This window comes from Piliocolobus tephrosceles, chromosome 2, assembly GCF_002776525.5.
Source record: "Piliocolobus tephrosceles isolate RC106 chromosome 2, ASM277652v3, whole genome shotgun sequence".
NCBI lineage: Eukaryota > Metazoa > Chordata > Mammalia > Primates > Cercopithecidae > Piliocolobus > Piliocolobus tephrosceles.
In genome coordinates, this window is record NC_045435.1 from 90584225 (window position 1) to 90600275 (window position 16051).

Below are 16051 nucleotides of genomic sequence, written 5' to 3' on the forward strand. Positions count from 1 at the left end.
AAAGAAAGAAAGAAAGAAAGAAAGAAAGAAAGAAAGAAAGAAAGAAAAGAAACAGAAAATTTAAAGTGTTTGTTGTCAAAGGGCACCATGAAGAATTAAAAAGGAACCCACACAATGAGATAAATTATTTTTAAATCATACCTCTGATAAAGATCCAGTATCCAAGAAATAACTCTTACAATTTAATAAAAAGACTAATAACTCAAATTTTTAAAAGGAAAAGGTTCTGAATAGACACTTCTACAAAGAGATACACAAATGACCAATACACATACAAAAAGATGCTCAAAATCTTTACTCATTAAGGATGTGGAAAAACTGTTTCCTACTGTTGTGGCTTTTTCACTCCTGTTGTTTGGTGAGTGGGAGTGAGTGTTACAGCTCTTTTACTCCCCCACTGGTGAGCTCCAGGTTCTTGTCCCAAGACCAAGAGAAATAAGGCACACAGACACTGGAGAGTGAATAAGGCAGAGTTGGATTTATAAGCCACAGAAAAACTCTCAGCAAAGAGAGGGGACCCAAAAGAGGGTTGATAGCTATAAGGCTGAGTCACAGGTTTTTACAGGCTTAGAATAAGGAAATACATGCTGATTGGTTTATGGGTAGGCTTGGAAAAAGCACTACTCAGGAAGAGGTACAATAGTGTAAAGAACCAATTGGGGGCTGAAGTGAAGGCTTGGCCTGAGACCTTGGCCCAGGACCAATCAGGGGCTGATGTGACATTACACTTTATGCAAATGAAAATTTGGCCAGCAGCTAATCACAGAAAGATAGGTATATGTAAAATAGGTAAAAGGTAAGGACCAGTCAGGAGGAAGCGTGTGAAATGAGACAAAGGCACGCCAAGGAGAGGGATATGTGTTCAAAAAAGGACTGGGATTTGTTCATCTGGATTCACAGAGTAGGGGTTTCTATTCAAACATGCAGGCTCTTTTCTTTATCTGGGGCTTGCACCTTGATTTTCAGGCTGTTCTTGGTTTGAAGGAGTTCCACCAAGGATACAACCTAACTGCTTGCCTGACTGGCTTCTGCCTCCCTCTTTTCTTACTACCTGTCTCTCTCTGGCTCTCCGGCTCCCTCTGGGACTCCTCCCATCCTCCTCCTCTAGCGTTCTGGGCAGGACAGGTGTTTCAGTTTCTTTAAGTGAAATATGAAACAGAGAAGCACCATTTCTGCCTCAAGACGCATGTAAAGAGGTGTAGATTCAGGTGAGTTCCTTTACAAACATTTTAAATGTACGTTTTCCTTTAATTGTAATAGCCTGTATCAGGAGTTCTTAAGCTTTGCTGCACATCAGAACCACCTGGAGGGCTAGTAAATATGCTGATTCCTGAGCTACCTCTGGAGGCTCTGATTCCTTTGGTGTGGGGATTTCCCAAGAATCTGCATTCTCTTCAGAAAAGCTGATCTGGGTTGGGTGCAGTGGCTCATGCCTGTAATTCCAGCATTTTGGGAGGCCAAGGTGGGCAGATTGCTTAAGTCCAGGAGTTCCTCACCTAACATGGTGAGACCCTATCTCTGCAAAAATTACCCCCCAAAAATAAGCTAGGTGTGGTAGCACACGTCTGTACTACCAGCTACTCAGGAGGCTAAGGTGAGAGGATCACTTGAGCTCAGGAGGTTGAGATGTGATCACACCACTGCATTCCAGCATGGGTGACAGGGCAACACCCTGTGTCAAAAAAAAAAAAAAAAAAAAAAAATCAAAGAAAAATTGGCTGGGCGCAGTGGCTCACACCTGTAATCCCAGCACTTTGGGAGGCAGAGGCAGGTGAATCATGAGGTCAGGAGATTGAGACCATCCTGGCTAACACAGTGAAACCTGGTCTCTACTAAAAATACAAAAAATTAGCCAGGTATGGTGGTGGGCACCTGTAGTCCTAGCTACTGGGAAGGCTGAGGCAGGAGAATGGCATGAATCCAGGAGACAGAGCTTGCAGTGCCAAGAGTGCACCACTGCACTCCAGCCTGGGGGACAGAGCAAGACTCCATCTCAGAAAAAAAAAAAAAAAGAAAAGAAAAGAAAAGAAAATGGATCTAGGAACCATACTTTGAGTAGACCTAACATAATATTTTTCTTATGCTGAAAGAAGTAGAGGTTTATTTGGCTACATATCTTTATGTAAGGCCTTGTTATTACTGGTGGTTGTATAATTTAGAGCTGTCTTTCTCAATCTGATTTATATTGTACTCCAGAAAGCTAAATTCACTCCCTTAGAGTTGAGGTGGGCCACGAAGATGGGGAAGGGGAGAGACAACCAGCAAAAGGGAGCCAGGCCACTGAATGTAACTTGGAGAGGTTTGAGATTTGACATCATTTTCCTTTTTATCCCCAAAGCCTTCCAGGCCCAGAACATGACTGCCTCTGAAATTTTTGAGTAAATGAATTAATAACCAGCAAAAAAATGAATGATTTTTATAGATGTACAATATCCCTTTTATTTCTAATTTGCTGAGAGTTTATATCATCAAAGGGTGTTGAGCTTTGTCAAATGCTTTTCTACATTTATCAGAAAAGATCATATAATTTTTGTCTTTATTCTATTGATATAGTGACTTAAATCGATTTTCATGTATTAAAACAATCTCATATTTCTGGGATAAACTCAACTTGGTCATGTTATATTATTCTTTTAAAATATTGCTGGATTTGATCTGCCAATATTTTGTTAAGAATTTTTCTATGTTCTTGAGGAATATTGTTCTGTAGTTTTCTCTTGTTGTAATTTGTTGGTCTAATTTTGGTATCAGGGTTATTCTGGCCTCATAAAAGGAGTTAGAAAATATTCCATCCTTTATTTCTGATAGTTTGTGTAAAACTGGTGTTATTTCTTCCCCAAATGTTTAAAAAAAATCACTAGAAAAATCCTCTAGTTCTAACGTTTTCTTTGGTAAGGATTTATAGTTAATTATATTTCTATAACAAATGTAGGGTTATTCACATTTGCCGTATCATCCGATGTCGGTTTTGATATGTTGGATTTTAAAAGAAATTCATCCATTTCATTTAAGTTGTTGGATTTTTTAACATACAATTGATCATAATATTTATTTGTTATTCTTTTAAAGTCTATAAGATCTGTAACATATTTCCTCTTTGTTCTCAATCAATCTAGATAAGGCTTCATCAATTTTTTGGTCCCTCTCTCTCTCTCTCTCTTTCGAGACAGGGTCTTGCTCTGACACCCAGACTGGAATGCAGTGGTACCATTATAGCTCACTGCAGCCTGAAACTCCTGGCCTCAAGGGATTCTCCTGCCTCAGCCTTTCAAAGCACTGGAATTATAGGCATGAGCCACTGCTCCTTGCTGATTTTATCAACGTATTAAAATGTTGTTAAAGAACCAATTTTGATCTTGTTCACTTTCTATTTTATTTCTTTTATTTTTATTAATGCCTTCCTTCCACTTACTTTTGAGTTTAATTAGCTCTTCTAATTCTAGCTTATGTCACTGATTTAAGTCTTAGATTGTAGACGTTTATTCTTCCTAATACAAGCATTTAAAGCTATAAATTTCTCTCCAAGTACTGCTTTAGTTGCATTTCATGAGTTTTGATATGTGGTATTTTCATTATTATCAGTTCAAAATATTTTATACTTTGCCTTTTGATTTCTTCTTTGACTCAGATTCTTTAGAAGTCAGTTGGGTTTTTATCAATAAAACACAATTACTTTATTGATTTCTTACAATCAAATACTGCCAACTAGCATTACTTGCACTCATGCATCATCTAAAACAAAGGATATTTCCTCCTTGGTATTTTCAAATGATGAACAATAAACAAATAAAGTTAGAACTTAAAATGCACCCTAATTATGTAAACTAGTAATCTGCTTAAAAAAGCATAACTAACAATTAAGGTGTATATCTTACAACTAACAAATAAGGTGTGTAAGATACACACCTTAAACAACAAAATAGGCATTAACAAAACGCATACAGTCAATACATGATAGAAAGCATGTTTCAAATACAAGGCAGCCCCTCAGGCCACCATATTATTTAGGTTTTGCATTATCATTTATGGCATTATAGATTACACATAACATATTTTATACATTTTAACCCTGAAGATAAGAAAAATAATTGTTGCTTGAAAAAAGTTATTCCAGGTAGCCATTTGATTTGTTATCAGGAGAAACTGAACCTCCATGAGTTTAGTGTCTGTCAAATTGGAATCATTAGCTCAAGTCAGCGAATGAGATATGCAACACATTTCACAGTGGCTGTTTCCTAAGTCCTAGCAATGCCTCTTCTCCCACAGTTCACCAGAAGATTAAGCATTTCCGGGACCAGGATGCCCCTTCTATGTGGTTCTCTTTTCATTTTTTTTTTTTCCGGATTAACTATTACTGTTTTATTTCGTCTTCTCCCCTCTTCTGTGGCCTTGCATTTTAATTATTAATAAATCCTTTCAGAATATTCTCAGGAAGTTCCATAAGGGGAAGTTCTGGAGATGTAAAATCCAAGGGAGGAAATTGCGGATTGGAATGTCCTTGGCTTTCCCGGCATTTACTGCAAACTTCTGCCAGGTTGAGGAGGCTGTAGCAGTTTCTGAATGTGGCGGCAAGCTCCGTAACGCTGACATTTCTACAAAATTAGCACCTACATCCAGCTCCTTTTCTACTGGACCTTTTTAGAAGTCTGACCTTTTCAGCCTTTAGTTATTTTCTTTCCTTAATCTTTCATTCTCAGCCACAAGAAATTCCACATGCCTCTTCAAATCTGCAATTTTGGTTGCCTGCTCCTCTATAATTGATTTATCATCTTCTGGGGCTTTTCTTCCAATACATAGCTCTGCTGACTCACTCTTTTGCTGAAGTAAATATAGCAGTGTGTCTGGATCCTTGCCAAAGATCCGCTGAATCTCTGGCAAGCGTTTCTCTGAGGAAGTGCTGTACTGAGAAATGGGGCTCTGGCCCTCCGCATCCTCGGCAGAGGGTTTGTGAGATGCCTGAATATGGGTAGCCGCATCCTTGTCTATGTTCTGCTAGGCTTTCAATCTTTCCTCACGCTGGGCCCTTTTCCATCTCTCTTGGATGAGGAGGAGCTGTTTCATGTGGCTATCCTTTTGCAATTCCAGTGAAAGATAAGCCTGCTCAGACTGTGTCAGCTTCATGGCTTCAGAAAGATATGCCGCAGCCTTTTTGTGACAAGAAATAGCCTCTTCGTATTTGCCTGCAGCTAATAAACGGTCTACTCGTCTGCTCTGTTGATGAGCCAGGTTAAGGGGTCCTTCCATTACTTCCATAGACAGCAGCGGCCTTAGGAAGGGGAGCGGTGGCGCCAGGGAACATGGAGGGCACTGTAGGCCAGCGCGACGCAGCCGCAGAGACTGCAGCCTCTCTGCGCCCCTAGAACCAGCAGTGGGCGCAGAGGGAGCAACAATCTCACCACTTCCTCCTCAGGCCCCCGCGACGCGCGGGCCCGCCCCCTGCGCCGCAGCCGCGACCACGCACGGCGCATTACGTCACAAGCGCTGGGGTTTTGTTTGTTTGTTTGTTTTTGTTTTTTAATTATTTCCAAATTATTGAAGCTTTTCTAGATATCTTGTTGATTTCCAATTCCTTTTGGGTCTTTTATATAACTTTTCTTTCTCTGCTGAGATTTTTTATCTCTCCATTCATTACGAATATAGTTTCCTTTACTTCCTTGAGAACAGGTATAATGGTTACATTTTGATACATATTTACAAATTCCAAGATGTGGCTCCTCTCACAAGCAGCTGCTTGGTTGTCTTTTCTTTTGAGTGTGGGTCACGTTTTCCTATTTCTTTATATGCTGAGTAATTCTGGATTGTGTCCTAAACATTGTTATGATGTGTAGACTCTGGATTTTGTTTCATTTTTCTGAAAAGTGTTGATTGGTTATTTGTTGTTTGTCTTAACAGGCATTTAAGTTGTATAAATAAAAAAATATAATTCTAAGCCCCACAACTAGCGGAGTGGACTCCTCTGCCAAGGAAGGGCATTCTAAAGAAACACTAGTTCAGGCCATGATGGGAATAGGTGGTCAGACATGCCTCATTATACGCTCCTCTTTTTGTAATTCAGCACAGCTGACCAACGTTAACATTAAAGCAGTCCTTAAGCCTGATAAAATAGACTCTTTGTAGCAATAAGATACCAACATGACAAATAGACATATTTTGAAATGGTCCTGCAAAGCTATCTCTTGTGGGGAAAACACATTCTGCAGAGAATCCCCTTCCCATTCCAGGTCTTTTCTCTGATCCAGAAGAGAATTAACTAAGAGTCTGGCATCTTTTTTGAGTTTTTTTGTTTGTTTGTTTTTGAAACGGTTTTTCTCTGTCACCTAGGTTGGAGTGCAGTGGCCTGATCACAGCTCTCTGCAGTCTCGCCCTCCTGGGCTCAGGCAATCTTTCCACACCCCTCAGTTTCGTAAGTAGCTGGGACTATAGGCATGTGCCACCATACCCAGATAATTTGTAAATTTTTTGTAGAGACAGAGGTGTCACTATATTGCCTGGGATGGTCTCAAACTCCTGGGCTCAAGCAATCCTCTCCCTTTGGCCTTTCCAAAGTGATGGGATTGCAGGTGTTAGCCACTGTACCCAGCCACCACATGGCTTTAAACTCCATGTCTCTATCATTTCAGATGCTCTAAACGTCCCTGCCATCTGGTCCAGATGGAGTCCTCAGGCAACCCAGAGACCACCACCTTTTTTTACTATGACCTTCAGAGCCAGCTGTGTGAGAACCAGGCCTGGGCCTTTGCTACCCTCGCCACCACCATCCTGTACTGCCTGGTGTTTCTCCTCAGCCTAGTGGGCAACAGCCTGGTGCTGTGGGTCCTGGTGAAGTATGAGAGCCTGGAGTCCCTCACCAACATCTTTATCCTCAACCTGTGCCTCTCAGACCTGGTGTTCGCCTGCTTGTTGCCTGTGTGGATCTCCCCATACCACTGGGGCTGGGTGCTGGGAGACTTCCTCTGCAAGCTCCTCAATATGATCTTCTCCATCAGCCTCTACAGCAGCATCTTCTTCCTGACCATCATGACCATCCACCGCTACCTGTCGGTAGTGAGCCCCCTCTCCACCCTGCGCGTCCCCACCCTCCGCTGCCGGGTGCTGGTGACCACGGCTGTGTGGGTAGCCAGCATCCTGTCCTCCATCCTCGACGCCGTCTTCCACAAGGTGCTTTCTTCAGGCTGTGATTATTCCGAACTCACGTGGTACCTCACCTCTGTCTACCAGCACAACCTCTTCTTCCTGCTCTCGCTGGGGATTATCCTGTTCTGCTACGTGGAGATCCTCAGGACCCTGTTCCGCTCACGCTCCAAGCGGCGCCACCGCACAGTCAAGCTCATCTTCGCCATCGTGGTGGCCTACTTCCTCAGCTGGGGTCCCTACAACTTCACCTTGTTTCTGCAGACACTGTTTCGCACCCAGATCATCCGGAGCTGCGAGGCCAAACATCAGCTGGAATACGCCCTGCTCATCTGCCGCAACCTCGCCTTCTCCCACTGCTGCTTTAACCCGGTGCTCTATGTCTTCGTGGGGGTCAAGTTCCGCACACACCTGAAACATGTCCTCCGGCAGTTCTGGTTCTGCCGGCTGCAGGCATCCAGCCCAGCCCCAATCCCCCACTCCCCTGGTGCCTTCGCCTATGAGGGTGCCTCTTTCTACTGAGGGGCCTGTGGCGCTGCAGGAGCAGGTGGACAGGGGACTGGAATTGGGGTCATGGAGAAGCGGGCCTGGAAGGAGCATTGCAGAACACATCAGGGTGGGGACGTCACCTCCACTGCAGGTGTGCAGTGAAGATGATTCATTACACCGTGGGTCCCGCCAGCCTCTTATCTGTGAGAAAGTGACTTCCTACCTGGGAATTTTATATTGCCATCCAGAAAAACATTTCTTGAACTCTGAGTTCATCTTGCACGCTCCTTCATTTAGAAGTGTGTTTCTAATCAATGCTTGGTTCAGAAGGTTCTAAGACATGAAAGGATTCTGGGAAAGGTGCTTCCTTGAAGACTTCACAGGGCCTAAAGCTCAATGTGTGTGATAACTGCATGATGCTGACAACACAGTGCCTCCTTTGCCTGACTGTAGGGTTGTCCCAACTGGTTTATTCACTCTGGAGGCGCCTGGCTCTGTATTCCTCAGGTACTGCTGGATGAGGCTGTCTGGAAGACAAAAGTCACCATACCCTGAGATAAGCAAGGTCATGTTGAAATCTGGATTCTAAAAATCCACAACTAGACTGGAGAAATGTTCTGTATCCTGGATCCAAGTCCTAGCCCATGAATTGGCTCTTAAAAATTTAGCTCATAAATATTTGATTGAAGGAATGAATATAATCAGTGCTGCCTTCTGCACTAAGATAATACAAAGATGAATGAGATACAGTTGCTACCCTCCAGGGGCCAACAACCCAACCCCAAAGGCTCACCTACCTTGATGAACACCCACCTTGGTGAAGGCATCTAGGGTGGACTCTTCCAACATCTCATCCTTCCCAGGTGGATAGTGAGCTGATTTCAGATTTATTACTTTGCACCTAAAGTGTCCTCCTCCTATTTCGTGATGGTGCTAGCTTCCCCCTACCCACCCACACTCCAAACCTCAAGTCGTCTTGGAGGCCTGTGTTTTCTTTCCCTCAACTTCCACAGCCAGGTCCAAAGGACTATGCCTGTCTAGTGGCTTTCAGAGCTGACTCATTCTTGCTATTGCACGCCCATGGTTTCATCCCTGAAACAGGGCCGCACTTCCTTGGCATCTCCCCACTGCTCCTCTCTTTCCCCACCAGGCTGTCCTCTGCCCTTACGCCAGGTGCTTCAAAACCCTTAGTGATTCCTCATTACTTACAAATAAAGTCCATACACTTTAGCAAGGCTTTCAAGGCCTCCACAATCCGATGCCAGCCAACTTTTTCATTCTTATTTCACTCTAAGCCTCCTCCCCACAGCAGCTTGGGATCCAGCCCCAAAACACCACTGGCCTTCTTCCAGACACCTATCTCCCCAATATCCTACCTCTAGGCATTTGTCATGCTGTCACCTGGGCCTGGAACATGTTCTAGCTGACAGGCCAGCTTCTCCAGAACGCCCTCCCCAATCTGCAAATTAGGACATTCTCTGAGTTGCATGGGATTCTGCTTGTCCCCTCTAAAATAAAACAACCTTGTGTTGTAGTTACACACATGCAATGTCTTATCTCCCTGCCCCATCAGGCTGCAAGCTGCTTGAGGGCAGGAACCTGGTGTTGAACCCCAGTGTTCTATCACTGTGTGCTCAGTGGGAGCAAAGAATCAATAGCTGATATTATCCTTCAGGTTTATGCTTCTTGGGGAGCACACTTTACCTTCTTTGTCCCAGGATGCTTCTCTATAAATATTTACCTTTCTTTCCTAGTCTACACTCTCAGAGAGTAGTAGAAGGAGAGTAGGGTGTAGTAGTAGAGAGATTGCTTATCTCTCTCTCTGGCAATGGCTATGCTTGGCCTTGCCTTCTAGTTCATGGTACACCTGCCTGCCTCTCACACTGGCCCATTGCTTCACACCCAAGGGCATAAATAAAAGCCCCACTCTAAACTGTGCCATGCCACAAAGACCTGGGCCCAATCTGTGAACTTGATTCAGCTCTGGCGTGGGGATTTGGAAAAGCTTCCCATGTGATTCTGACATGTACCTCCTCCGTTAGGTACATTTGGCTGCAAGTGTTTTTTTTGTTTGTTTTTTTTTGGGGGGGGGTTTGTTTTGTTTTGTTTTTGAGACAGAGTCTCACTGTGTCACCCAGGCTGGAGTGCAGTGACGCGATCTCGGCTCACTGCAAGCTCCGCCTCCTGGGTTCACGCCATTCTCTTGCCTTAGCCTCCCGACTAGCTGGGATTACAGGTGCCCACCACCACACCTAGCTAATTTTTTGTATTTTTAGTAGACATGGGGTTTCACCATGTTAGCCAGGATGGTCCCGATCTCCTGACCTCATGATCCGCCTGCCTTGGCCTCCCAAAGTGCTGGGATTACAGGCATGAGCCACTGCACCTGGCCAACTTTTTTTAAAAATGAGTCCAGAGTCTTCTACTGTCCCTTGAGCAGGGATTTGCACACAGAAGACATTCAATATCTTGTTATTGAATAAAGTAGATACCAATATAGCCCTATGGCCAACCTGGAGAGAGCTTGTAAGGCATTTCCCCTTCAGTTCCAGATGCAACTTCAATGATCTATTTGCCAATGGGGGAGTAGATTTGGAGGAGTTTGATTGGTCTAGGGAAGAGCCAGGGCCTAGTTTTAATAATGAGGCCAGTAACAACTGCTGGACAGGGCTGGATGGCATACCAGTGAAGGGAAGGGGCTCCCATGGACCTGCCAGCCTACAGGTGGGGCCACTACTCACCACTGATGGGAGAAACAGGATAAGGAAGAGATAATTAGGTAGTTTGTGGAATCAGAGCTGAGCCTATGGGTTTCTAGTTGGCCTAATCTTTCAAACACACTTTCACACTGATTCTTAACATTTTGTTCAGCTTTTATTCAGAGGGCAGGCTGAGCCAGGGAGCAAAAAGGCAAAGGACTCCTACTCACATACCCACTTGGCAAAACCAAAGCACCTTGGGCTTTGAACCCACCCTTCTTAGAAGGCAGGTTTGGGGGTTGAGGCCCCTTGAGAGGCTCACTTCACCCTCTCCCCATGCCATCCCATTCCTACCTATCCCAAGATGCTTATCTTGTATTTCTTTCAGCACATCCAGCCATCTCCCTGGGAGTGTTTCATATCTGACTCTTTATACTTCCGGTGATATTTTGGCATCTCTAATAGACTGGCTCCCAGGGCAGTCTTTAATCAGGAGTCTTCCCCTAATCTAGCTCCTCAAGAACCCAAGGGAAGAGGCACAAAGAGAAGTATGAATGGGAAGATAGAAGGATAACCCAGTCAGCGAGGGAGTGATGGATGAGACTGCTGAAAAGGAGCTGCCAGAGAGTTGCATGCCACGAGCCATGCAGTCTGTCCCTGACCACAACCTCCACTAGTCACCACCTCCTGGGCTTCCCCTCCCTCCACCCACGGAAACCACTGCTCAATCTCAACTGGACTCTTGCAGGCCTATCTCTCCCTCCAAACAGAGGTGACCTGGACACAGGGCTGCAGACCTCTAACCACGCCTGGAACACAAAAAACCCACAGTGGTTCTATAGCATTTGCACCTCCACATTCCCTCAGACAGAATCCAGAAGAGAGGAACCTCGCTGATCTCTGAGCGGAGCATGTCTCCAAGCTCAGGCCAGCCCCAGACCTCCAATGGCCTCAACTGGAGTGGAAATCCCTCAAAAGCACAAACCCAGTTCCTGCCATCTCCCTCGGTGCCTGGCAATGTTTGTGGTTGGTTGAGTGAATTAACAGGAGACCATCTTTTGGCTTTTTTCTACTTCTGTTTCCTCTTACTATACTTGCCTACATCTCATCTTCTGGTCAACACCAGGTACTCACCCATGAGCTTCCTGTGAACTTGTCTAGGGCCCACTGGCCCAAACATCATCTGTTTTGTTTGAAATTAAGCTTTGTTGAACTTTTCACAGCTTTCATTTGTGCAACCGTCTGTGATGGTACAAAGAAGTCTACAAACATGGAAACCTGCTCTAAAGATGTCCAAAGTAAACTGTCTGTGGAGTCGAATGGCATTTGAGCCCTGGACCTAAACTCCAAGTCCAAGCTCTTTCCCACTGTGACCTTGGGCCTCTCAAGGCTCAGTTTCCTCATCTATAAACTGTAGAGAAGCCAATAACAGACTCACTCACACTATGAGGGTGTGCATGAAGTTATGTATGTAAAAGTACTTACTTTGTAGATCATTCTGTCCTAGATAAGTATGAATTATTATGCATCATTTCATTTAAAAAGAAAGCTTCACTGTGTTATATGAATAAGTAAAAGATTAGCATGTATTGTCTTACCTTTGGCTGGCTGTCTTAGTCAGTTTGGGCTGCTATGACAAATACTATAAACTGGGTGGCAAACACTCAGCCCATAGCATTGATTATGTCCCCTCATTTCTACCAAGAGCGTATAGGTTCCTAAAAGTCTTCTACTTATGGAGGATCTGGGTTAGGGATTCGGGATTGGAGAACAAAGTGTGGAAAAAAGGCCTGTGTGAGTCAGGGTGGTGGGAAACTGGCTCAATTTAGACCTTAGGTGAAACTTTCCAGGAGACCAAGTCTACCTTGAATGCTCTGTGGCTCAGTTTCCTGTCCCCATCTCTCCCCTGGCTTGACACCCAAGTCTTCTGTCTCCAAGTCCAAGGCTTTTTTTTTTTTTTTCTGTATTATAAAATATTTGGGTCTGAATAAGGACCTTTCAGAAATACAGTCCTACAGTCAGAAAGTATGATACTATTATTGGCTGGAAATTTCAGGCATGCTGAAAACTTGGTGGGAGATATTTGGGGGTTTCAGGTAAGTTTGGGAAGGGTAAGAGGGATTATCCTAACACTTCACCAACTTATTCTGAGCACAGAGCTTTGCTCTCTACCTTGAGGGCAGCCCAGATCATAGATGTGGGGTTGCTGCAACCCCTCCCACACCTCCACTGGCCCCTCCACAAAAGGTTACAGGTTGAATTGTGTCATCCTCTGCTCCCAGATTCATATGTTCAACTCCTAACCCACAGTCTCTCTGAATATGACCTTATTTGAAAATAGGATTATTGTAGATCATATAAAATGAGATTATGCTGAGGGAAGCTGAGTTTATAATTCAATATGGCTGGTGTCCTCGCAAAAAGGGTAAATTTGGACACAGACACAGGAGAATATCATGTGAAGACTAGAGTTATGCTGCCACAAGCCAAAAAAACACCAAAGACTGCCAGCAGACCAGAAGCAAGGAGAAAGGCATGGAGCAGATTCTCCCTTACAGCCCCAGAAGGAACCAACCTGACACCTCGATCTCAGACTTCCAGTCTCCAGAACTGTGAGACAGTATATTTCTCTCATTCGAGCCATCCAGTCATGGAACTTGGTTAATGGCAGCCAGACCAAACTAATACAGGACACAAATTTCGGTGGGTGGGAGGGGAATCCCAGTGCACCTCCAAACCTTCCATGATGTTTCAGTGTCTCCTGCACCTACACAGAAGGCTACGCCTAACTGAGGACATGCAGAGGAGATTGGAAGCTGGTGTTTACTGAGACCTACTATGTATTAGGTCTATACATTTTCACATCTCACAGCTACCTTACGAGGTTTCTGTTTTCTCCAGTTTGACTAAGGAAGACACAAGGGACCAGAACAGGTCACACTCCAACATCCAAGGCTACATGTTAGATTACACGGAGAGCTTAACAAATACTAAAGTTGGCCAGGCTCCATGGCTTGTGCCTCTGATCCCAGCACTTTGGGAGGCCAAGGCAGGTGAATCATGAGATCAACAGATCGAGACCATCCTGACTAACATGGTGAAACCCCGTCTCTACTAAAAATACAAAAATTAGTTGGGTGTGGTGGCATGCACCTGTAGTCCCAGCTACTAGGGAGGCTGAGGCAGAGGTTGCAGTGAGCTGAGATTGCGCCACTGCATTCCAGCCTGGTGACAGAGCAAGACTCCATCTAAAAAAAAAAAAAAAAAAAAAAAAAAACTATTGTCTGAGTTTGTACCCCACAGGTTCTGATGCAATTGTTCTAGGGTGCAGGCTGGCCTCAGGATGTTTTTAACCTGGTGGTTCTAATGTACAGCCACATTTGACAACCACTGACCTAGTGTCTTTATTCATTCAATCATTCACTCAATGAATATTTATTGAGCAACTACTGGGTGCTAGAAACTATCCTATGTCCCTTGCACACATTATGCCACATTCTCACAATTTTACAAGGTAGGCATTGTGTCTATCCAGATGAGAAAAGGAGGGCTTGGAGAGATAAATGACTTTGTTAAGTTAAAGCCAAACTAGGGATTTTCAACTCAGGTCTGTATTGTACCCAAACACCTACTGTTTCCATCACATCTTGCCAATTTCCCAAATGATATGTCCATCAGGACTCTTAACCATAAGCAACAGAAATTGCCTCTAGTTGCCATGGCAGAAGAAAATATGTGGAAAACATACTGGACATGATTTCATTGTAATTGCATCAGAGATGCATCAGGGTACAGTGTCATGATGTCTGCAGCTACATCACAAATGATTCAGCAAAAAATTAAAAAAAGGAAAATGTGTGTAATTATACATTAAAATTGGGGAGAAATGACATATAAGAAAAGGTTATACTCAAAGAAAGAGAAAAGCTGTTGGGTAGTTCACAAAACTGGTGGGAAGGCAGGAGAAACAGCTAGGACAAAGGGAGGTGGTCTCTGGCACAACAACCCCAGAAGCTAGAGGTTACAGTGACTCTAGAAAGACTGCTCCCACCCACATTACAAAAAACATGTACACGAGGCTCACAGAGTGAGCGAAGGCCACACGCCCACACTCTGACCTCAAGGGAGCTGGGAAAGGGCGCCCAAGCTTCCTTAGCTCCTACAGAAGTGGGCTCTGCCTCCCACCAAGACTCATGTGGTGAGGAATCCCCCCAGGCAGGGAGAGGTCAGTACAGGATCAGCTGACGGCCACAAGTGTGAAAATGGTTACTGGGTTTTCTACTGCTCAGCCTTGTAGAGTCTAAGCCACTAAGATAGGAGGTCAGAGGTGTGACACCACTAGGCACACCAAAAACATTTTAGGATAAGCCTTTGACAAGTGATAGGATCAAACCCCACCCCAAATTGCTCCCATCAGTAGTACTGCTCCCTGCCCATATCAACAGAACTACTCAAGAGACAGTGAAGCACTTGGAAAATGGTGGGCTCAATTTTCTACAATAGTACTATTGAGAATTTCCTTCTTAGCAGCCATTTACTTAAAAGTTATCTCTTGGTAGCAAAGCTGAGTTTTTCCAAAGAGCCTTTTTCAATTTCTTCTCATGTCTTAGATGGAGTTGATTTCCTTTATTCTGGGTGTCAGGAGCCAGTTTGAAAATAAAAGAACTTGGGCTGGGTGCAGTGGCTCATACCTGTAATCCCAGCACTTTGGGAAGCTAAGGCAGGTAGATCAAGAGGTCAAGAGTTCAAGACCAGCCTGGCCAACATGGTGAAACCCCATCTCTACTAAAAATACAAAAATTAGCTGGGTGTGGTGGTGGGCACCTGTAATCCCAGCTACTCGGGAGGCTGAGGCAGGAGAATCACTTGAACCTGCGAAGCGGAGGTGCAGTGAGCTAAGTCACACCACTGCACTCCAGCCTGGGTGACAGAGCAAGACTCCATCCCCACCCCCACGGCCAAAAAAAAAAGGAAATAAATAAGAAAATAAGAGAAATTTATTTTTCCACTCAGAAAAAAAAAGACTTTGTTACACAGTCTTGGCCAAGGAAATACTTGTTTGTGTTGAGAATTTAGAAGCTTCAGTAGTGGAAAGGTCACAGAATTTGGAGTCTGAAGACCAAAATTGTAGTCCCAGCTCTGCCACTAGCTGACTGGGGAGCACTTTTGGAAATAGTAATGATGAAAATGATGATGATGGGGGGGGTGGTGATAGTGACAATAATGATGACAGTGGTGGTGGTGGCGATAATGATGACAATGCTGCTGCTGCTGATGATATGACAATGTAGCCAGCAACTATTTAGCAGAAACTTTACATCAGGCACCATGGTAGAGGGCTTGGATTGCCTTAGCTCATTTAATGCTCACAAAACCATTTGGAATTGCTGTTATTGCCCCTTCTTCTAGATGAGGATGGTGAAGCATGGAGGGATTAAACAAATTATCCAGTCACATAGTCAGGACTCAAACCTAAGCTTTCAACTAGCACTGTGCCTCCTTTCATAACCCTATTGACATTTCTAGACCTTGGTTTCTTCATGTGTAATACAAGGAATTAGATCAGAGGGTTTCTACCGAGAGTGCATGACAGTATCACCTGAAAAGGTACTTAAAACTACAGATGCCCTGAACCTGTCTAGACCTACTAAATCAGAATGCTGCAGAAGGTAAGGCTCCAGGACATGTATTTTTAATTAAGTCTGGATGGGCCCAGGCAACTATATTTTTAA

General features: G+C 44.2%; 1 protein-coding gene and 1 pseudogene across 1 annotated transcript; one reads left to right on the forward strand and one right to left on the reverse strand.

Moving 5' to 3' along the window:
* The first annotated feature begins 882 nt into the window (after nt 1-882).
* Nucleotides 883-7789, forward strand: XCR1 (X-C motif chemokine receptor 1). The gene is made up of 2 exons (XM_023231815.3): nt 883-1208; nt 6621-7789. The coding sequence occupies exon 2, from the start codon at nt 6652-6654 to the stop codon at nt 7651-7653; it is 1002 nt and encodes a 333-aa protein (XP_023087583.1). The 5' UTR covers nt 883-1208; nt 6621-6651; the 3' UTR covers nt 7654-7789.
* LOC111555596 lies at nt 4397-5253 on the reverse strand (annotated as a pseudogene).
* Nucleotides 7790-16051: the final 8262 nt, after the last annotated feature.

Coding starts and splice junctions, on each gene's coding strand:
- XCR1 (XM_023231815.3), top strand. CDS start 6,652: ATGGAGTCCTCAGGCAACCCAGAGACCACCACCTTTTTTTACTATGAC.